Below are 25,071 nucleotides of genomic sequence, written 5' to 3'. Positions count from 1 at the left end.
AATCACTGAAAGAAGAGCTTAATGATGTCAAGAATACAGGTGAACATTTAGTAATGTTGGAAAAGGAACGCACAACTTTGGAATCTGCTGTAGAAGAGTTGGAAGCAAGATTGTCAGTTTCTCAAGAAGATGTATCAAAACTATCCACCCTAAGAGTTGAATGCAAGAATTTATCAGAAAAAGTTGAAAATTTGCAATCGTTACTTGATAAGGCAACAAGGCAAGCTGATCAAGCTACAATAGTTTTGCAAGAAAATCAGGACTTGCAAAGAAAGGTTGATAAACTGGAACAACCCCTTGAAGAAGCAAATGTTTATAAGCTGTGATCAGATAAATTAAAAAAATATAATGAACTAATGCAACAAAAGATAAAGCTATTGGAAGACCATATTCAAAAGTCAGATGAAGAGCTGCAGTCTTATGTTCAGTTTTATCATGATTCAGTGATGGAATTTCAAGACACAGTTAATACTCTAAAAGGAGAAAGCAAGAGAAGAGCACTACATGAACCAGTGGAAGATATGCCATTGGAATTTTGGAGTCTTGATGGTTGGTCACTTGAAAAGAAAATTTCCACAGATGATGCTATGTTATTAAGAGAAAAAGTGTGGAAGAGAGATAGGGGTATTCGGGATACCTACATCACTTGTAAAGAGCAGAGTGAGCAGGAGGTTATCTCTGCATTTCTTAGGCTGACATTTTCTTCAACAAGGTATTAATTCATAAATAGTAAATTGTAGCAAATGCATCTTCCCTTGTCTTATGCATACCTTATTTTTCTTTTTAGTTCATGATTATATGTGATTCAGATTGCAGTAGAGATGGCAGTAGCTAAGGTGAACTCATCATCTTCCTTTTTGTTTTTCTCAATAGAATTTTCTGCTAGTAAAAAATATGTTGAGCTATAAATTGAAAGACTATGGATAGTTTACGTATAGACGTTTAGTCTCTAGCATACTTACTTACTTACAGGGCTTTCCTCAATGCTAAATATCTCTAAAAAGCTTTATAACGATCTCTAGTAATGTATATGGATCTTGTTAATATTTAAATTGGTATCACGTGGCACCTGCTTACTAAGATGGATGCTATTTCAAGATGTTCAGGCAGACAAATTCGATGTATTTTGTGTTCCTCTTATTTTGGATTTAAGGCTTTTCTTTGTTTCATCACTTTCATGTTTGAAACAAACTTGTCAGATTATGTTCAAAAAAGACCAGTATATTAATGTTGGTCCTACTGGTATAAATTTCATGCTTAACTTTTACGCTGCTGTGTCGTCTTTGTTGTTTTTCTCGTGTCCAAAAATCACTTGGCAGACAATTGTGTAAAGCTATCTTTTGTTTTATTGGGCTTGTGTAGCAGTTTCAGGTCCATCAGTTTGCAGTTTGCCTATTATTTTCATACCTATTATGATTAGACAATGTTCACAATCACTTCTCCTTAGCAGTTATTTTTGTCTTCCTACCCCAGTTTTCTGAAATTACTTGGATCGCAACCAGCTTAGATATCATCATTTTTGGTCCATAGTCGGTTCGCCGAAATCAATTAGTCAAGGTCATCTGGTGCGTTGTAGTGGGGAAAATATTAAAGTGATTATATTTCTAGGTTTCTTGGTCAGCTAAGTTTAATGCACAAAAAGTACCTTTAATAGGACAATTAGTATTCCTACATCTTATACGGCAGCGGCTGTAGACATAAGGTGTCGAAAAACTATCAATATGTATATAAAATCTAAATCAATAATATGATATATTTACTATTTGCATTGGATTGCGTGTTTTTGTCTTATTATTATGCATTTAATCCACAGAAGTAATCTAATTTTTGCATATATCTGAACCATAATAGTTTTCAGCTATAGTCCGTGTCATCGGCCATTGATTTAGTTCCATTCATAGTGCTTAAAGTCCGGAGGATCCACTAGGATTGGTCTAATTCTCTGGTATTTGGGACTATTGATAATCCAATCTAAACAGGTAGGGTTGAATAAATTTTAGAGTGCAGAGGCTGCAATTCAATTCTTCTATTTTCTTTTTGTTCTTATGTTGCTTATGTGAGTGCCCCCTGCATTTTTGTTAGCTGTGGGTTTATCATGCCTGTATCTGCTTGTCAGCTTGGAGAAAGTGTTCTTCTAGATACTAGCTTTGCATTGATGGAAAATGCAAATGTGATTTGAAACATCATTCATGATGATGGCAACCTAGGATTGTAGTTTCCAAATTATATATTCCGCGAGAATTATCATGGTTTCACTTTGCTTGCATGATGTTTGTAAGACTTAGATGCCTACTTACATGTAAATGAAGAATGATATCTCCATTATGACCTAGCAAACATGAGAATCTTGAATTTTTCATTTGTCACATACCCAAACTTCTCATTAGTAGAGATTGCAAGATACTCCTCCTGGTTCTAAGTACAGAAGTTATCTGATTCACATAGATTAAAGAAATTAAATAAGTTAGTTATCCATCAAAAAAATTGTGTTGGTTTTCTAAAAATACCCCTTCTTTCAATCATTTACGTTGGATTATCATTAACATAGCTTGTAAATCATACAAAAGTCTAATTATAGGGTGGTTTGGGAATATAGCAGACAAAAGAGATTTGGATCTTACATTTAGAACCAAAACAATCCTCCCAACAATAACTAGCTCCTATATTTAGGACCAAAGGTATTGGTAATCAAATTGCAGGGTTATTTCATCAATACTATCTAGAAAGGATGGCTGATCAATTCCATTCTAGTAATGTGTATGGAGCATTTTGCTCATTAAGAGTAGAAAATGACTCCTTAAATAACGTCATTGGATTTATTGCAAGAAGCGCTTAATTAATTCTGACATCGCAATTTTAAGACTAGGAATTATGCAATATTGGGCGAGATTAATTCATGATAACTGAGATTCCATGTAATTATTTAAGCAAGGAAGATTGACTTAAAATGATATTAAACCTTTTAAGATGAATTAATATATTTTCTGGAATTAAGTTGAAGTATTTAAAGTATTTTTCAAAATAACATACTATAATTATGTAAACATTGTGAAAATTCTAAGAGCAAAATGCTTAAATTTGGTTCAAATTTAAATTTTAGGGGAATGAGGAAAAAATTATACATGATGATAATAATAACAATAAGGAAGTGAAGTAAAAAACGAGAGTTATTAGAAAATATATGGATAAATAAATATAAGAAAAGATAAAAACGAGAGTAATTATTAATTCCTCAAATTCAAAGCAAATGAATTTTGGCTGAGATACGGTGGATCTTAATTAGTGGTTGTAGACAATATACTAATGAAGATGCTTTATTAATGAACAATTGAATACCCAAATAACATCACATTGAAGGAGTCGCCTGCCTAATCAAATCAATTGACTATTTAATGTTTGTTCCTTTCGGGTAAAGGTTTTCTCAAAAGCCGTTTCCCCAAAAACCCACCTAGGGGCCCTGCTGCTGCCTCACTAAACCATCCATTTATGAAGACAAAAACTTAATAGTTGAAGAAGGAGCAAGCAACCAGGAATCTAATTATGGGACATGGCAGTTATTATGTCATCTTCCATATCCATATCAAATACTACTCTGGTCCTATTTATAGGGCATAGAAAGAAAATAATTTTTAACTCTATTTATAGAGTATTGAGATAAATTTTTTACATGGATGTAGAATTTTACAATTTATTTATTATTATTTAGAAAGTTGTTAAATTTTAAATAAAATTTAATAAAATTTAAGGTTTTTCTTAGTTTGTATAAAATATGTTGAAAAAATAATTTATAAATAAGATCAAAAGAGTAATAATTATTTTTTTTTCTTGGTCCATTTAATCTCGGGGAAGGAGCACATATACAGAAAACCTATAGGCTCGTGCTTAAAAGAGATTTAGGAGAGGCGCTTAATGTCACTATACCACAAAGTCACCGTTTTAAAAAGAAAAAGAAAAAAAAAAAGAGTCAAAAGGGAACAGCTCCTGCTTTCTTCCGCCACTTGTTTTATATTGCAAAAGTTCTCATAATTTTACACTCCACTCCTCAGCTTCCAGCTAGAACCGGTAATATGGGTTGGACCCGCGGGTCGAACCCGCCAACCCGCCAAAAGAGGTGGGTTAGGGTTGGCCTTTAGCCAACCCGCCACCACCTGAAAAATATGAACCCGCACCGCCATAACCCTAACCCGCGGCGGGTTGGCCCGCCAACTCGCGGGCCAACCCGCGGGTTAACCCACCTATTTTTTTTTAAAAAAAAATAGATAACAAAGACAAAAGTAAAGCAAATTTTTACTTCAAATTTTATTGTCATTAGAAATAATTAGATAAATAAGGTTATTCAATATTGCTCATTGGTTTCATTGAAAAAAAAAAGTGTGAACTTGTGTATTATCATGTTGGAAAATTGGACAATCATATACTATTTGTATTTTATTGTGTTGTAATTTTTATTTGGATGTTTCTAATATTTTATATCATTTTTAGTATTTTTATTTTGTATTATATATAATTGCTAACATTTAAAAAAATAAGAAAATTTTAAAAAAAACAAAAAAAAATAAAAATAAAAATTTTGGCGGGTTGAGCCAACCCACCTTTGCCAACCCGCCAGAAAACGGGCCTTTTAAGCCCGCACCGGATAACCCACAACCCGTCACGGGCCAACCCGCAACCCGCGGGTTAGCCCGTTTTACCAGCTCTACTTCCAACCATATTCCTTGGTGCCCGCTGTCCTTTTCTCCCCACCTTTTCTTAATGCCATCCTTTGCGTCTTTTCCGTCCGTGAGCAACTATGAAAATTTCTCCGGACACTTATCTTATGTTTGGTACGAAAAGATTGAAAGAAAAGAAAGGAAGAAAATTTTTTATAAACTCAGATTTAAAAAATTGGAGAAGTATGATTCTGAAATTTTAATTAAAAAATGCAAAATAAAAGAGACAGAAGACTTAATTAAAAACTTTTAATCTTATTCTTTTAATTTTTCAAATCAGGTTCATTAAAAAAAATTTTCTTTCCTTCATTTTTATTTAATTTCCCTCACACCAAGTAGACCTATGAGTCATCCCTCGGCGTCATTTTCGAGAGCGACTACTCTCCGCTGCTGTTATGGTCCCCAGTGGGATCATGGCAAAGTAGCAGGTATGGCCGCGAGTAAAAAGGATAATTAAAAAACAAAAAAAAACAAAGAAGAAGAGAAAAATAGAAAACAATAAAACAAGTAAAAGTTGTTTGGAATTTTTTGTTTTAAAAAACATTTTGCTATCTTTTTATAAAATATTTTGTTAAAAATTAACAAACAAACAAGTTTTTTTTGTTTTTTTAAAATAAAAAATTGATTTCAAAATAAGAAAACAAGCAGGCGGTTCTTTCTTCTTTCTATAGGAATCTTTCATTAGGATTTTTTTAAATTTAAATCTTTTATAAGAACTCTTTTTATATTATCTACTGTATTAATTTTTCCTGACAAAAATGTCCTTATTAATTTCGTCGAATGAACACGCATTACCAGGTGCTGAACATCTCGAATAAAAAGTGTAGTTGAGTAATAGATAAAAAATTAGATGGGACCAACGGTGTGAAATATAAAAACCATGAATGAACATTTTTAATTTTTTTCAGCAATTTTTCAGTGTTCGAGCAATATAGTGGTCTTCTAATTAATATAAGATATTTTGGGATCTCAATACCGAAAATACGCCCAATAGAAAGGGAGAAAAAAAGAGCACCTTTTTAAACCAAGTTAAGATACTGCAAGTTTTTAACGTAGTTTAGTGTCTCAAATAAATTTACATAAATACTACGTGAGTAATTTGTTAAGAGTTTATAATTCTTATATTTAATTTCATATAACTAAACCGAGCAATTTAAAGAGGAAGATAATTACAGCACTCAGTCATGAAGGGATGGGGAAGACAAATTAGGATTAATTGCAAATAAAAAGGATAAAGTCGTCATATATTAGATTAAAAAGGGTAGAGTGGTTCAAAAAATCATGGTTTTATGGAGTGCTTATTTTGAATCACTTAAATAAGCATTTATAAATACATTTCATATAAGTCAAAACAAAATTTCTCTTATATACTTACCTCATAGTTTGTAAATTATGATTGTAAAGCTGTTTATAAGTCACTTTCATCTTTTTTTATGGAAACTTTCCCAAGAAAGTAACCCAACCAACCAAACACGCAAACAGTTCTACTTTTACTTGCATTTCTCTCCAATTTCTTGCGATCAAATGGGGAACAAAAAGGTTTGCACTGTCAACCAATTCGTGTCCTCTAGCATTTTTTCAGAGAAAAATCGATCTGCATACTGCATCAACTAATTCCTTTACAGTATAATTGCATTAACATGAGTATAAAATCTGAAAATGATCTTGAAAAGCCAATTAACTCTACGAGTCAGAAAACTTGTGTATGCATATGACAAATTGAAAAGGTCATCGAAAAGTCATAATAAGAAAGATTGGTAAGAACAATAATCTTTTTTTAATGAGTCATTTTCTTTTGCTGAGATCAAATACATGAGCGAAAGAAACAATGTTTTACGAAACACTTCTTTTCCTTCTTATATTACAGGTCTCAGTTTATTCAACAATTGGATCGCTGGTTGTAGGCTAGTCAATGATAGAGATATATATACACAAATCATAAAGATAATACCAGAAAAATACTTCTTCGACATTGATTTGTAAAAGATAAATGAGTCTCTACGATAATTATTTCATATAGGGTAGGTGAGTGTGAAATGATGAGTCCTCTTTCAAAGCATTATACTAATAAAGATTCTTTATTAATGAATGCTCAAATAACATCTCATATTGAAGGAGTCGCCTGCTTAGTCAATTGACTAAACACAAAAAAAAAAGCTACCCGGCCACACCTTTTCCTATTTTCAACAACTTTTATAAACCTTCCTTTCCTGTAGTGGCAGACATGATTTTTCAAATGATCTCTCTCGTGTTGCTAACACCATGAAGTTTTTTTTACGAGCAAAAAAATCTATGAAAGTTCAAAGATAGTGCAAATATGTCATTCATGTTAAGTCTAAACACTCCAATCAAAGTAATGATGTGAGGGTACATATAGAAGTTTCAAAATAAGCAGTTAACCGATCAATGTAGCGAAATAATTAAGTATGCCACATCAACTAATCAACTAATTCCTTCATTTATAATATGGGAAGTTAGGAACCATTGCATTAATATGCATGTAAAGTCAGTGTATTTAATACCTGAAAAATATTTGAACTTTAATTTTAAAAATTAAATCAGTATATATATCAATTGATTTTTATAGGAAGGCGCGTGCGAATGATGATGGATTCATCAACTCCACACCCTAGCTTCCTACCATTTTCATGATATGCCCACTACTAGTATTTTCTGAAAAAAAAGGTAGGTACAACGACGGTACAAAAAGACAGCGGGCACTAATTTGCATCTGAAAAAAAAAACATAAAACTTGCTTGGAACAATTATTCTTAAGATCAACTTGAAAAATTAAAGAATTGATAGAATATGAGAAATAAAGTGAAGAGTGCAACGACGACAGATGGGGAGTCAAAGGACTGAGAAACACCGTAGAATACAAGAGGCAAAGTAGTGAGCATGACCCCAAGTGAAAAGGATAATTAAGAAAAATAACAAAGCATAACAGAAAAATAGAAAACAATAAAACATGTAAAAGTTATTTTGATTTTTTTGTTTTTAAAAACATATTTATATCTTGTTATAAAATATTTAATTAAAAATTAACAACTAAACAGGTTTTTTTGTTTTCTTTAAAATTAAAAAATTGATTTCAAAATAAGAAAACAGATAGGCGGTTGTTTCTATAGGAATCTTTTATTATGAGATTTGTTTAATTTAAATCCTTTTTATAAGAGCTCTTTTTATATCATCTAGTGTATTAATTTTTCCTGACAAAAATGTCCTTGTTAATTTCGTCAAATGAACCCTTTTACCAGATACTAATGAATATCTCATATAAAAATGTAAGCAACAAGCAATGCAGTGTAGTTGAGTAAAAGACAAAAGATTAGATGAGACCAACGGTGTGAAATATAGAAAAAATATGAACATCTTTACTCTCTTTTTTCCAAGAATTTTTCAGTGTTCGAGCAACATATGGTCTTCTAATTAATATAAGATATTTTGGGATCTTAATACCGAAAATACACCCAATAGAAAGAAAAAAAATAGCACTCTTTTTAAACTGAATTAACATACCACAAGTTTTTCACGTAGTATATATTTGGATTAATGTGCAAGTTTATCTATGAAATATTTTTTTATATGCATCTGACACTATAAAATTTTCTGATATGTAAAAATATACATGGAGGTTTTAAAATAGTGCAAAAATATTATGCCTGTTAGTGTTAAGTCAGTCAACTATTACCATTTAGCAAACATACCAATCAAAATAATGATGTAAAAGTGTGTGTGTGTGTCTAAGTTTCAAAATAAGCAGTTAAACAACCAATGTGGCAAAAATATGTATGACACATCAACTAATTCTTTTATTTATAATATAACAATTGCATTAATATGCATGTAAAGTCAGTATATTAAACACCTGAAAAATATTTCTTCAACTTTAATTTTAAAATTTAAGTCAGTATATATATTAATTGATTTATATAGGAGGGCGCGCGTGAACGATGATGGATTCACCAACAACTCCATACCCTAGCTTCTTACCATTTTAATGAATTCCCACTATTTTCTGTCTCCATACCTTTTTTGAATTTCATCTTTCGCCTTTTCCCTCTTCCATCATTCACGGAAATCTTTCAGCTTCTTTCTCCTCACTTTCATTTATTTACTCCCTTGGCTTTTCATCAAAACATTTGCCTACAATTAATTGACATCATTCAAGATGTTTTGAATTTAAAATATTTTTGAAAAATACTTTTATTTAATAAAGGTTATTAAATTAATGTATGTTCACTCTGTTTCCACACATAGGGCATTTTGGATAAAAAAAATTAATTGAAATTTTACATGTGAGAGAATGGTAAGCAGAGAGAGACACGATGAGAGAAAGAGAAGAAAGAGAGAGAGATGTGTGCCTAAATTATTCATTTCATTAATGTTGCTCTGGGTACAATATTTATAATATAAACATGACAGCTAAGCACTTTTAACTTAACACACTTAGTTACATACAGCTGCCTAACTACTTTGACTATTCAACCCTTCATTCTCTCTTCTTCCTTTACTCTTCGCTTAAGATTAGCTCCGAGGTCGTCGATCGCATCGTAATCATGGAACATCGAGCACCGTCTTTTCTATCACTTACAATGGACTTATGATGTGTTCCTTAGTTTTTATGGTGATGATACTCGCTTAGGCTTCACCAGCTATCTCTACCATGCTCTGCATCAAAGTGGAATTCATGCCTTTCTCGATGATGAATTCATTAGGATCGGAGAAAATATCACACCCGCGCTTTTCGAAGCTATACAAGAATCAAGAATAGCCATCATAGTTTTCTCAGAAAACTATGCAAACTCAACATTTTGTTTGCAAGAACTTGAAAAGATTCTGGAGTGCTTTAAGGAAGAGAGTCGGTTGATATATGCAGTATTTTATTATGTGGATCCATCAGAACTACGACGTCCCAGAGGAAGCTATGCAAAAGCATTGGCTCGATTGGAGAAAAGATTCAAAGACAACAGGCTCAAGGTGGAAAAATGGAGGCTCGCTCTGTCTCAAGCTGCTGAACTCAAAGGCTGTCATCTCAAACCCAAGTATATTCCCTCACTCTTTTCATCATCATCATGAGTACAGTTAATTACAATTTCAATCTTACAACAACATACACATACTCTATGCTGGCCAATTCGGTTCCTTTTTTGTCGGGTTAACAATATGCTGATTTTTTCTTTGAAAGCGCAACGAAGAACATGCTTTTAATTTTATTTTTCTAGAAAAGGGAAACAATAACTCTAGGCATGCCATATTCCTCCCAATAATTAGGGTGGCTGAATTCGATTAACTAGGTAGAACACAATAAATTCACACTTACTGGTGTATAAAAATACTTATCGTTTATAAAATAAACTCAATATTTCTTTGATAATTGGGACTGAATTTAAAATAATGCTACAACACTCTCATATTTCATCATCTACTGTGTGAGGATTGAAACTATATCTTACATCTTATTGGGAGGAATAGGGAATGCAGCCAAGTCTTTGTACATAAAATTGACATATCTTAATGTTTAGTTTGACTAAAAGCGAACTTCTTACAAATTGGTCAGGATTGCAAATGAACAAGAGTGTATTACAAGGATCACGAAAGAAATTGCTGCTAAGATTAACCAGCAGCGTTTACATATTACAGATTATCAAGTTGGACTTGTGCCCCGAGCCAAGGAAGTTATCTCTTGTTTAGATCTTTGGTCTACTGAAGAAAAAAAAATGATAGGAATTTGGGGAGCTGGTGGAATAGGTAAATCCACAATTGCAAGAGCTGTATATAATTCCATTGCTGATAATTTTGAAGGCTCATGTTTTCTTTCTAATGTAAGAAAACATTCTGAAAATCCAACTGGTTTGTCACATCTTCAAGAGACATTATTACGTACATTAGTTAAGGAGAAAGATCTCAGATTGGGTGACTATCATGAAGGAATACCAATAATAGAACATAGGCTTAGTAAGAGGAAGATTCTTTTGATTCTTGATGATGTTGACAAATCAGAGCAATTAAAAGCACTTGCTGGTAGTTCTAACTGGTTTGGTTGTGGAAGTAGAATCATCATCACAACCAGGAATAAGAAATTATTAGTAAGTCATGGTGTTACAAGCATTTATGATGTCAAGGAATTAGATGATAAGGAATCTCTTAAGTTGCTTAGTTGGCACGCCTTTGAAAAAGAAAACATGGATTCCAACTACATAGAGGCTTGCAATCGTGCCATAAATTATTCATGTGGTTTTCCATTAGTTTTAGAAGTGATTGGTTCTAACTTGCGTGGTGAAGGAGTTAATCTTTGGAATTCTGCATTGGATCAATTCAAAAGCATTCCGCATGAAAGTATTTTGGGTGCCTTCAAATTAAGCTATGATACTTTAGAGGAAGTGGAGAAACAAGTTTTCCTTGACTTGGCTTGTTTTTTCAATGGTGAGAAATTAGCACTTGTCAATGATATGTTGCAAAGTGTTCGTGGAATCCGATTAGAATATGCTATTAAAGTGTTGATTGATAAATCCCTAATAAAGATTGAACGAGATTGTGTAACAATACATGACTTGATAGAAGATACAGGTAAAGAGATCGTTCGACAAGAATCACCATATGAGCCTGGTGGACGTAGTAGACTATGGTTCTACAAAGACATTCTTCATGTCTTGCAACAAGACACGGTAAGATCACCGACATGCAGTTTCATTTTCTCAAAAAAAAAAATGATCCATAACATGTAAATTTTGAAATTTATTGTGAATGCTTTTCATTTTGGCAGGGGACTCACCAAATTGAGGCCATAGTTCTAGACTTACCTGAAATTATAGAAATACAATGGAGTGGAGAGGCATTCACGAAAATGAAAAATCTAAAAATGCTTGTGATAAGAAAAGCATGCTTCTCTGAGTGTCCCAAATGTCTGCCAAAGAGTTTGAAGTGGTTGGAATGGAAAGGGTATTCTTTCAAATTTTTACCATCTTTGTGCCCAATTGAACTTGTCTATCTTGACTTGTCCTTCAGTTATTGTGAATTGCTCCAACCATTTGACAAGGTGAGTATATAAGTACCCTAATACTTTTACTTTTGTTTTTTTTTTTTTGGGCCTAATTATAAAAGTAAATTGATATTTGTGTTGCAGGCATTTCACAATATAAGTTGTATGAATTTAAGAAATTGCAAATTTCTGCAGCAAATACCTGACTTTTCTGGAGCTTCTAATTTAAGAGAATTGTGGCTTGATGGTTGCCCAAATTTAATTAGAATTCATGATTCAGTTGGATGTTTAAATAAATTGACAGAATTGAGTGCTATGCGATGCAAAAATTTGAAGATTTTGCCATCTTGCCTTAAGTTGACCTCTCTTAAACATCTCAACCTCTTTCGTTGTTCAAGTCTTCAAACATTTCCAGAAGTATTAGTCGTGATGGAAAAAATGCAAACACTTGACTTAGACAAGACAGCAATCACGGAATTGCCATCTTCAATTTGCAATCTTATTGGACTTGAAATCTTACACATGGAAGAATGTCCTAATCTTACGCAACTACCAGCTAGCATTTGTACATTACCAAACCTTTGGAAACTGACAGCAAATTCTTGTGAAGGAATGAGTCATTTTAAGATGTGTGAAGGTGGAGGTGAAGCAAGTGTAGGTTGCTCAGCAATGGCGTTGAAAATGGAACAACTTTTTTTCTCACATTGCAATTTATCAGATGATTCTCTTGCTTTCTGTCTTGCTAACTTCACTAATATGATACATTTAGATCTGAGTTTTAACAATTTCACAATTCTTCCGGAATGCATCAAAGAGTATCACAATTTGAAATATCTTTTGTTGGATGAGTGCAAAAAACTTAAGCATATTAGAGGGATGCCCCCAAACTTGGAAAAATTTAGTGCCATATGTTGCTCATCATTGACTAAGTTATCCAAAAACAAAGTAATGGAACAGGTATTTGCACCCCCCAAGCCCTCTCTCTATGATTATATTCTTTTCTTATCACTTATGTGTTTGTGATTTTTTTCTTTTGGCAATATGCAATTGGCAGGCAATGAACTTTCAATCTGGGAAAGGAAACTTTGTTTTGCCTGGAGAAAAATTTCCAGAAGGGCTCCATTATCACTATAGTCTGGGAAAGTTTGCGTCATTCTGGGTTCGTAACATGTTCCCAACGACTTTTCTCTGGATTCTTGTTAAAGATGACCAGAATTATGTCCACGAGTGTGAATTCGATGGGGGCGTAGATGGGGTCCCCAACACGGGTATTTCTTCTTTTTGGGGTTCATTGTCATCAATAAAGACTAATCATATTTATATATGTGATACGCAAAGCATGATTCGCACTGCTGAATTCCCCATTACAAATGAGTGGAGTAGTGTGAACGTTGGCATTTGGAGCTTACCATGGGAAGACGAAAAAGAAATTTACTGTGGAGTTCATGTATACGATCTACAAAGCAACTTGGAAAATATTCAATTCGTGGAACGCATGGATTACTCAACAAAAGGTATTTTCCCTTTCCCCCGTCTCTTTATTTTGCCATTGATATTCTTATTTTAACCGCTTGTAACTTCAATTCATCATTGACTTATACTTCTTCTTTTTTAATTTTTTTTATTTTTATTTTTTGGACTTTGGAAGAACTCAAAGAATATGACTATAACCGAGAGACAAAGGAAAACATAACCGTTGTTCCTCTCTCCCAATTTTTCCTCCTCAATCTCCTTATATCCTCATAACTTTTCCCACACACTCTCTTTTCCTTGGTTTGGGCCGTCTGGCGGTGCGCCGAGTTTGTTGGAGGATATATATTTAAAGAAAAATTAGTAAGAAATCTCATAATAAGAACTTAACCAGTAATTGATTTCATTTAGGAAGAATTGCAATAAAGTCCCACATAATTGAAATAATTGCAGAGAAATCCTAATACAATCTGAAATTACTCTGCGTGATCAAGGAATTGCTTGGAAATTATTTTTTATTTTCAATTATTAAAAAGAAAAGCTCCCACCACCGCTAAAGATCTGGCGCGGCGGCGCCAATGACATTAGAACTTTTTTTTTAGGCCAACCAATGAGATTAGAACTTTTACTTGTTAAAATGAGTACACAAACTTGTAAATTTACAAACTTTTACTTCTTTGCATGTGGTCAAGTTAGTTGCATTAATGTGCTATAAGTTTTTAGAGAGACAACTGTGGAATATGATATATTTTCTTTTACAAGAGACGTAGAAATTGTCTCAAATTTTATTTATAAATTTATCATTTTTGTCTATTTAATTACCCATATAATTTATATCATTGTATTTAATTCTGACATATTCTCTCTCTTCCACATAAATGAGTTTTTTTTTAAACAAAAATGTTATATCTTTTAATATATTTATTGTTTTCAACTGATTTTAACTAACATTTCAAACAATGTAATTTGGTTAATTATTTTTATGAAAAAGAATGGAGGGAGTAAAATTTAATTTTTAATTATTTATCTTGTGTGAGGGTTTATGTACACTTCAACCTATGATGTGTGTCTATCATTGTGTGACATTTTGCAGACATTGAAAATTAAATTCCTATTTTTTTGCCAACGAATTACCAAATAGAGTATATTTGCTTACCATAACATATATACTGCTTTTAATATACATCCTAACACACACACACACACACACACACATACATTCATTCTTCATATACACAATATTTTTTTCAAAAATATTCATGGAATAATTTATTTCTCATATATACACATATCTTTTTGTTAGGAAATCATATTACATTAGATTTTTCTAAAAAAAACGTGATACTTGCTTTTCTGGAAAGCTAATCATCATCTCGGCATCTCAAAGAAAATACTGCCCCCGTCGCTTTTTATAAGAGAGTTTTTTGAAGCATCAATTTGTTCCTATTTATAGGAGATTCCAATAACCTATCTAAAATATTTATCACTATCTTTGATTCTCAATATAAGACTATAAGAGCCAGTTAATTAATTTGGATAATAGATTAAGGAAGTCAAATTAGTTGATTATAACAAATGTGACATAACCTCCTTAAAATATCCTTATATAACATTAGATTATTTATCAATTTATAAGTTAGATAAATTAGTTTGAAGAAAAAAATAATAAATAAAAAAATTAAGATCTTATACTTATAATCAAATTTAACTCTCAAATTAACTTTTATATTAAGTGTTAAAGGGAGTGCTACATTTCATTTTCGTCCTATTTATTATTGTACCAATATTAATTAGTCAAGCTCCATTAGTTATCCGAGCCGCCCTTGTTTATAACACAATCTCGTAGGAGCATAAATTTTTTAAAATTGCTCATTTGCTACAAGGTTTTACCATTTTGCAGTTTATAATTATTATAAATTTATTGTTACTATTAACGTTGCTACAAATGTGACCATCATCAATCACAACTTAAGTTTCATTCTATATTTTTAACACTTTCAAGGTCAAAAAAATTCTATATTTTTAACATTTTTGAAATGTTAATGTTATCCTTACTTTAGTGTTTCTCAATATTTATTTCTATTTTCATGGACAGAGATATGTATTATGCACAAGTTTGGAACTTATTGGGATTTAGAACCTTTGCAAGATGGCGGTTATAGGGGTACAACATATCCAATTTGGTCATCAGGAGGTCATTCCTCCTACGACAACTTGATTGAGTTGCGGCTGACCGATTGCAACAAGTGTTGGAGAATTCCTGCACTTGGCCAGCTACCTTTTCTGAGGTCCTTAAGCATTGAAAGATTACAAGGTGTGGTGACAGTGGGTTCTGAGTTTTTCAAGGCTGCAAATGGTTGTGCTTCACTAATAGTATCGTTTCCCTCCCTTGAAACTCTTTATTTTGAAGATATGATCTCCTGGCAACAATGGCATTCTATTGATATGCAAGCTTTTCCTAAACTCCGCATCCTTCGCTTTGATGATTGTCCCAAATTAATTGGAAATCTACCTCGACAACTTCTTTCTTTAGAGGTTCTGGATATTATATCATGTCCATTGCTTGCTTCTTCTATCCCACAGTGTCCAAACATTCACAGTTTAGCTATAATTAAAAGTCCAAATGTAGTGTTGCAAGAGCAAGAATTACCACCTTCCCTACGCGGACTGGCAATTTCAAGTGCGCGCATGTTGGGGTCGCTGTCTGTGGAGTTGCATATTGAATATTTAGTTGTCTGGGATTTGTCTGACGCGGTGCCACCTCCTGTGGTTCATATTCCCCCTTCAGTGAAACAGTTAGACATGAGAAACTGTGAAAATGTCAGGGCTTGTTTGGTTTCCAAGGCACCTCTTCTTCATCTCCGAAAGATTTCCATTTATAAATGCAAGTTTCTGCCATCCTTGTTTGATGACATGGAACGTCTTGTCCCAAATTTAAAAGAGCTAAGCATAGAAGGATGTCCAGAAATGGAGCCATTTTCAGCAAGGTCCTTACCATCAAGTTTAAAACGGCTTGAGATAAGAGAGTGTGATGAGTTATTGTCATGTCATGCACAATGGCATCGCCTTCCAACTATCACTGAGCTTCTCATCTCTACTCTATCTGACACATTGCATTGCACAGGACTTCAACATCTAAACTCTCTTCAACTACTAGAAATTGTGGATTCTCTCAGCCTTGAGAAACTAGAAGGAGGAATGCTGCCTCCTTCTCTACATTGGCTCCACATTAGGCATTGCGGGCTTCTTGAAGAACGATGTCGCAACAAGTATGGGGAAATTTGGCCCAAAATCTCCCACGTTCCATACATCAGTTTAAATGGAAAGGATTTAAGGTGCACTGATATGATCTCTTACTCTAATTACTGGTTTAATATTCAGTGTTACATTTTGCATCTTACACGCAAGCAGACAAAGGAGTGCTTCCATGTAAAACGTTCCTCATTATTTAATTATATGATACTACTATTACTCTTCTTTTGTGGAGGAGTCAAATTAACTTCAAAGACACTTTTTCTTATTCTTAGTATTTTTCCTCACTCTGAACCTCTTGAAGCATGCCTTTTTACCCCTGAAAATTTTCTCTCTATTTAATTCTTCAATGACTTCAAATCGTTTACTCCCTTCCAAGCCAACAAGTTACTGCAATTTATTCAAGTACTTCTTGAAAAATGAGTATATACTAATTATTCACAGATACGTCGTCATTCAAAATTCTATAAAAGTTGGTGCACCAATTATCATGTGATTACATTTAAGATGAATGTTTTTGTTTTTAATTATTTTTTTCTTTGTATTTAAAACATTTTACCTTGGGTGGAACTATTATTAGTTGGTGTGTGTGTGTGTAAAACAAGGGTGTTCTTCTGGGTGCAGGGATATGCATGAAGATTCAGATTCAGTGAACTACACGGAGGCTGAAGGTAGTTATTGATCCTTTTTCTTTTGTCATGTGTTGTCACTAATATTGTCTTCATATTATATCCTTAGTGTTATTTTAAAATGTTACTATCTCTAGTCCGTATTATAATCATCATAACAACTTTACATAAGTTAATGAAGTTAGTTAAAATTAATTAATTATTTTAAAATATTAAAATTACACTCTATAGTTAAAGGAGTCTTGATACTTGGGAAGTTTTATAATAAGTTAGGAATATTGGGCCAAAAAACTTAATACTTCAAACAAAACATGTATTATGCTATATAAAAGAGGTACTTATAATAAGAATAGGAAGCTTAAAGAGTATTTATTATGATAAGAACTAAAAGAATATACTTATAATGAAGAGAGAAAGGAAAACATAATGAAGTTGTGTGAATTTTTAATATGAGAAAAAAAAGTAAAATTACTTTGTATTTATTTCTCTTTATCCTTTCCTTGGCCTTCTTCCTCTCCCAATTTTTTCCTCTCAATCTCCCAATTCTCTCATTTCATTTTAGCCTTCCCTTCTCTCTGTTGCTCATCAGCAATGATGAGCACGTAATTTGGACAGTCCAGTGTGTTGGGAATATTTTTAAAATGAAAAGCTGTATTTTTTGTTTGGAAAGTCATGTACTTATGTAAATTTATTAAATTAATAAATTTAGATAGAGGGTTGTGTCCTATAAATTAATATATTTATATGAGGATTTACGTCTTCATATAAATTAATATATATTTATATGAAGGTCGTGTCGGTAGTTACAATACTAAAAGATACCAAAGTTAATTTCTAAAGACATATAGAAAGGTATGATAACCTTCCACCAATTCTTAAGGCAATCTTACATATTAAAAAGTATGACTCTTCATGGAAAGGATATTAAATATTTTTCAGTTATTTAAATTATGTTGGTTTATGAATCAACATATGGTTATGACTTTTAGTTGAAGAGATATTGCTCTAAGAGGCATCTTTGCAAGGAATCACTTTATGATCTATATAAACCTCTCACCATCAATCCATTTAGACAAGAAGAAAGGACACACTATACAAACATACAACAACATTAAACTTGTTTCCTTTATCTTTGAATACAAGCAAAGATAAAGTCAAATTCTCACTTTGTAAAAGTCATTGTTTTCTTGGCTTGAATTTTGATAATGCAATTGATATTCAAGGATATTCATTGTATCATATAGGAAATTCACCAGTCAACCTAACTTGTACCCTATAATATTAATAGGTGGGGACAAATTAACCCTAAAAAAAATGCTGGCCATGCCTTAAAGATATCATGCATCACTTTCTTCCTTATCTCTTCTTATACTCTTTGGAGAATCATTTCCGCACACAGTGAATATCGAATTGGATTTTCTAAAAATCAATGACTTGTCTAGATGTGTAGCCTGGCCTGTGTTCGTAGTTCGTTAAACATGATTTCTTAGAAAGCCTTGCATGTAATTAGCTTTTGCAAACCTAATAAATTATCCTGTTTTAATTAAAAGTTTATGTTATAACATAGCGTCAAAGCATAAAATTTATTTGAAATTGCTCATTTGCTACAAGCTTTGGCCAATTCGTAGTTTATTATTATAAGGGTAAAATACATCAACATCCCCTCTATTTAACCTAAGTTATAGAACCTCCTTTTTATTTTGAAAACCTATATAGACCTCCCTTAAAATTGAAATATATATTGTACAAACCTTCCTTCTAGTATTGAGATTCAACTTCTATCCATCCAACTATTAGTTGACTATTAAATTATAGGATCGACCTGTTATTTTGACCAAAACACCCCTCCTTAATGCAAATATTACTTAATAATTATCATTTAATCACATATGATATATCTTTGTTTAAAATTAAAAAAATAATTTTAATACATATTTTAAATTTTTTGTCACACTATTAAATCGATTGCCATATTATAAATTTAATTAATTTTATAAATATAAATTTTTATTTTATAATAAATTTAAATGTTTAATGTCGTTTATTTATTAAAACTTACTTGTGATGTAATTTTTTAAATATATGTATTATCTGAAAATATTTTGTAATTATATATATGTATTTTCAATTAAATTATAAAGTTATGTCTTAATTTAGTAAAAATATTAAATAGATCATTCATAAATATTAATATTAAAAGATAAACCAGAAATTTAATATAATGAGAGGTAAAGCAATAAATAAGATTTATTTTAATATTTTTTAATTAAAAAAGGATAACTAATTTGTTAGTCCTTAAAGTTTTATGAGATTTAGAATTGGGTCCCTCTAATTTTATTTCCTTTTATTGAATCTTTATATTTCATTCTGTTAGAGCTACAAGTCCTTCTTTTAATTAATCCTTCAAACACCGTTAATGATGATGAAAGAGAGTGACATGGCATTGAAGTAGTTCTATAGATATCAATGCTTGCATTCGTCTCTCGTCTTTCGAACCAGTTCATCTCTGCCTACTGAGAAGAAGGAGGACTCTTCCTTCAACTGGTTCTACTCCTCCATTAACATTAGCGCCCTGCTTCTATGTTGTGTGTATTCCGACAGTGATGTTGCTAAAGACTTGCCACATTGGTGGGAGGTGTGGAATCTGTGAAACAAGAAATAAGTTGCCACTATCAAAATAAGCACATACTGACAAATTAAATTACAAAGTTCGATGCCCAGCACCAATAATCTAATTGTTGAAACAATCCAACCAACACATCTCAAACTACTGATATAAGGCTATTTTTTCCCGGTAGAAAATATTTCACTTGAACGGATTTTCAGAAAGAAATTAGCACTCAACAATCATTACCTTGAATTTGCTTCAAGAGTTTCTTCTCTAGAATATAGACCCTTTCAACAGTTTTATCGATCTTCTTGTTCCAAAAAGATATAAGGTCGTTAAATGAGTATGAGAAGGGGTTTGATGTAGAGAACTTTGCTCAAGGTTCTTCTCTTGGGTTCTACACATCTTTAGTTATACACATCTTTAATTATATAGGTACCTATGTCGTCTTCCTTGTTAAAAATAGCTTTTAAGATTAAGATATTGTTAACTGTCGCCAGTTGAAGAAGAAGCCTTTCTGCTCCTAAATCGGTTTCCAGAGAGAGAGAGAGAGAGCATGAGCTTTTAAGTGGGGGAGAGAGAACGCAAGCATTAATTGATATCTATAGAGCCACTTTAATGCCACCTGAATCTCTATCATCATAAGTAACGGTTTTTGGGAGGTTAATTAACAGAAGGACTTGAAACTTTAACGAAACAAAGTATAAGGTTTTGATAAAAAGAAATATAACTATAGGGGTCTAATTCAAAATCTTTAGAAACTTTAAGGACTACCAAATTAATTATCCCTTAAAGAAATACTCAAAGGATCTTTTCAGAATATTCTTTAAGGGTAATCAGAGTATTTTATTTTTATTATAATTAATATTGCTACAACTGCGACCATCACAACTTTTTTTTTTTTAACCAGCACCACAGCTTAAGTTTTATTCTATATTTTTAACATTTTTGAAATGTTTATGTTATCCTTACTTTAGTGTTTCTCAATATTTGTTTCTATTTTCATGGACAGAGATATGTATCAAGCACGAGTTTGAATCTTATGAGGATTTAGAAATTTTGGAAGATGGCGGTTATAGGGGTACAACATATGCAATTTGGTCATCAGGAGGTCGTTCCTACGACAACTTGATTGAGTTGCTGCTGACTGATTGCAACAAGTGTTGGAGAATTCCTGCACTTGGCCAACTACCTTTTCTGAGGTCCTTAAGAATTGGAAGATTACGAGGTGTGGTGACAGTGGGTTCTGAGTTTTTCAAGGCTGCAAATGGTTGTGCTTCACTAATAGTACCGTTTCCCTCCCTTGAAACTCTTTATTTTGAAGATATGATCTCCTGGCAACAATGGCATTCTATTGATATGCAAGCTTTTCCTAAACTCCGCATCCTTCGCTTTGATGATTGTCCCAAATTAATTGGAAATCTACCTCGACAACTTCTTTCTTTAGAGGTTCTGGATATTATATCATGTCCACTGCTTGCTTCTTCTATCCCACAGTGTCCAAACATTCACAGTTTAGCTATAATTAAAAGTCCAAATGTAGTGTTGCAAGAGCAAGAATTACCACCTTCCCTACGCGGACTGGCAATTTCAAGTGCGCGCATGTTGGGGTCTCTGTCTGTGGAGTTGCATATTGAATATTTAGTTGTCTGGGATTTGTCTGACGCGGTGCCACCTCCTGTGATTCATATTCCCCCTTCAGTGAAACAGTTAGACATGAGAAACTGTGAAAATCTCAAGGCTTGTTTGGTTTCAAAGGCACCTCTTCTTCATCTCCGAAAGATTTCCATTTGCAATTGCAAGTTTCTGACGTCCTTGTTTGATGACATGGAACATCTTCTGCCAAATTTAGAAGAAGTGTGCATAGAAGGATGTCCAGAAATGGGGCCATTCCCACCAGGGTCCTTACCATCGAGTTTAAAACGACTTGAGATAATAGAGTGTGACAAGTTACTGTCATGTCATGCAGTATGGCGTCACCTTCCAACTATCACTGAGCTTCTCATCTCTACTGATTCTGACACATTGCATTGCACAGGGCTTCAACACTTAACCTCTCTTCAACTACTAGAAATTCGGTATTCTAACAAGCTTGAGAAAATAGAAGGAGGAGTGATGCCTCCTTCCCTACTAATGCTCCACATTAGGGATTGCTCGCTTCTCGAAGAGCGATGCTTTGACAAGGATGAGGAAATTTGGCCGAAAATCTCTCACATTCCATACATCAGTTTAAATGGCAGGTGTTTAAGGTGCGTTGATCCCTTATTCCAAGTACTAGTTTGATATAAGTATCATATTTTGCATATTATATGCAAGTAGAGAAGCTGGTAGTGTTTTCATATAAATTGTTTCTCAGTATTCAATTATCTGGTTCGCTGAATCCGCCAATATTATTACTCTTCTTATGTGTATACAGATTCATTGGAGTGAAATTTACTTCTAAGACTCTTTCTTATTTTTAGTATTTTTCTTTACTCTCAACTTCTTGAAACATGCCTCTCTTTTGGCAGAAATTTTCTAGCTATTTAATTCTTCAATGACTTCTTCAAATTCCTTCATTTATTAGTTCTTGTATATACACTCACTACATTTTTTTCAAGTACTTTTTGAAAAAAATTAAAGGAGTACATTTATTATTCCCAGATACAACATTCAAAATTCTCTGTCCAAGTTAGGGCACAAATTATCATGAGGTTATATTTCTAATGATTGAATTAATACAATTGTCAATTCTCAAACTTATGCCTTCTCATTTTCCGCAGGGACTTGTTAGCGGAGCATATTCTTGAAGACCACCAAGACAATGATGCAACAATCCTTGAAGACCACCAAGACAATGATGCAACAATCCTTGATGACCACCAAGACAATGATGCAACAATTCAGGTAATTGGGAATGAAAATCCCTCACCCTCTGCCTCTTAAAGAAATGAATATATACTACCTCCAGTCGTTAATAAAAGTTAACTTGACATTCAATTTAGTCTTAAATATAATATCTCAATCTATTATATTTATCTATTTTTTTCAAAGTAATTCTTGTAGTAATTGCACATGTTAACGGTTCCATCAAATTGTGGTTCTAACTAAGACACATGATTAGTAAGAGTATTTTAGAAAATATACTATATATTTATTATAAATAACTAACTTAACAAACTTTCTTAATTTACTCGAGTTGGTCAACTAACTCTTATATAAAGACATGAGATAGTATATGCATGTGTGTGTGTGTGACTACTCTGTATAAATTGAAATGAGGTGGTCATAACTCACAAACACTCCTCGCTGAAAATGTTCCTTCATGCTTTAGGTACAGCAGTCATCGTCACCATCAAAGTCAAGGGCGATTATCAAATTTTTCAAAGGATGCTTATCTTTTCTTTTCTTTTTCCTTTGTTCTATTTGTAATATTTTCTCCTTTTTTCTTTATATTTGTAAGACTTTTACTGTCATCCTATTTTTTTCTTGGGTTTTGATGTCTTGGCATTAGGACCTTAGGTGCTAGAAAGTCTTTTTTCTATTTGCATTTGTTTGTGGTAATATTTGATGTAACCATGCATTCTATTTCTCCGCCATATGTGAGGGCCATCACTAAAACTTGGAGATGCCGTCCTTTTTTAAAAAGCAAAGAAAAAAAAAAGAAAACTCTTAATGGTTTTTTAAATTCTTTTACCATGCCTGATTCCTTGATGGCTTGGAAATATTAGGAGAAGTTATTTTAAGTTCTCAATAATGTTTTTGTCGTGTCACATAAATATTAGAAATGAAGTGATGGCAAAAAAAAATATTAGAAATGAATTATCAATTTAAATATTTTTATTCAAATATCTTTTTTTGGAAAAAAAATGATAGTATTAGCATAACAGATATTTTATCTGTCAACAAGATTAAAAGATATTAACATCGGTTTCCCTTGCCAGGGCATAGGTTTCTCACTGCCTGCTAATCGTTTACTTTGCCATATGCTAATTGATTTGGAAGCCTTGATTTATTTGATTGATTTGTTTGACCATTGATTTGTTCAACTTGATTTGGTTGGACGAGTTGGTTCAGATTGGGGAATGGTTTTGATGGACTTCGCATGATGGCCATTCTTTCGTTCGTTGATTGAAGCGCGGTTTTATATGATCACATTTCATTTTCTTTTTAAGAAAAACCTACTGAATATATACTATCCAATTCACTAATTTAAAAAGATTAAAAAGATTAAAAAGATTGTTTAATTATATCATGTGTTATTTATAATTTTTATATTTAGATGATCATTAAATTATATATTAATATATAAGTCAGACAAATTAAATAGAGATAGTATATATTTATAGTCAAAGTCCAGTCATACGCTGGAGAAGGTATTGGTGCTGTACATGCTTTGCTTCTTTTTGTTATTTCTTAATCATATTCGAAATGTGTTGGTGAGTAAACTAGTAGGGTTTTGTAAATCTGATGTGTTAATTTTGACAGTCTAGTGCATCTAAAAGTAAAATCACTTCATTTCATTGCATTAATGAATTTCTTTTAGGCGAATACTACGCACTTTTCATAAGTGTAACATCTAGTTTTTCCTTCTCATTTAGAATAATTATATTATATAGCAATTAAATATAATAAAGGGTTAAGGTGCGCCCAGCACCCCGAATTATTTACTCAGGTGCGTCCAGTGGCCTAAAATAATTTTGGGTGCATCCAGTGTCCTAAACTAATTAAAATAGTGCGCCCATATCCCAGGCTAACAGAAAATTTAATTTAATTTTGAGTAAAAATAATACACATTGGATGCCCATGTGTCTACCATGTAGAATATCTGGAGTCAACTTTAAGCTGAGTCAGGAAAGTAACGGTTAAACATAACATTTCTGTTAGCTTGGGATATGGGTACACTATTTTAATTAGTTTAGGACACTGGATGCACCCAAAATTACTTTAGGCCACTGGACGCACCTAGATAAATAGTTCGGGGTGCTGGGCGCACCTTAACCCTATAATAAACTTGATCATGTTGACATACTTTAAAGAACAACTACTTCATAGAAATAAATTTCAAATTACTTAAAAAGTATCATAGCGTGAAATTTTATTAAATAGATTTGAATCACTCAATTGTCCTGATGTTGAAGTAAATATTATATTGTAACGTTATGAAGGCCATTTTATATTGACCAATGGTACACAATCTATCACAGACGGCGTTGAAGAGTCATCTTTTTCCTACAGGTTTTTTTTTTTTTTTGGTGAATATCTTTTTCTTACTCTTACTACTTTAATGGGCACAAGAACATAAAATAGTCATTTCACATTGGCCAATAGAGGAGCTTTGATCAAACAACATGATCAGCGGAGGATGTCAACTGCTGCTCATTCTTTTCATGGAAGAGTGAGATTTAAACTTTGACGAAGCAGCTGTAAGAATGCACTGTG

At 32.6% G+C, this 25,071-nt stretch overlaps 1 protein-coding gene across 1 annotated transcript; it reads left to right on the top strand.

Annotated features, from left to right (window-relative positions):
- The first annotated feature begins 356 nt into the window (after nt 1-356).
- LOC114719349 (TMV resistance protein N-like) lies at nt 357-11,851 on the top strand. Its single transcript, XM_028904826.1, has 6 exons — nt 357-712; nt 9,329-9,754; nt 10,270-11,377; nt 11,476-11,614; nt 11,718-11,748; nt 11,836-11,851. The coding sequence occupies exons 1-6, from the start codon at nt 357-359 to the stop codon at nt 11,849-11,851; spliced, it is 2,076 nt and encodes a 691-aa protein (XP_028760659.1).
- Nucleotides 11,852-25,071: the final 13,220 nt, after the last annotated feature.

Source organism: Neltuma alba, unplaced genomic scaffold (genome assembly GCF_004799145.2).
Source record: "Neltuma alba isolate B1F8T4 unplaced genomic scaffold, ASM479914v2 tig00011913_pilon, whole genome shotgun sequence".
Lineage (NCBI taxonomy): Eukaryota > Viridiplantae > Streptophyta > Magnoliopsida > Fabales > Fabaceae > Neltuma > Neltuma alba.
This window is presented reverse-complemented; position numbering and strand designations above follow the sequence as displayed.

Excerpts from the sequence above, each read along its gene's own strand:
- LOC114719349 (XM_028904826.1), top strand. The coding sequence starts at position 357 with ATGCAACAAAAGATAAAGCTATTGGAAGACCATATTCAAAAGTCAGAT. Across the intron at positions 713-9,328 it reads CTGACATTTTCTTCAACAAG|TTTTTATGGTGATGATACTC; the intron begins GTATTAATTCAT and ends TGTGTTCCTTAG. Across the intron at positions 9,755-10,269 it reads GGCTGTCATCTCAAACCCAA|GATTGCAAATGAACAAGAGT; the intron begins GTATATTCCCTC and ends CAAATTGGTCAG.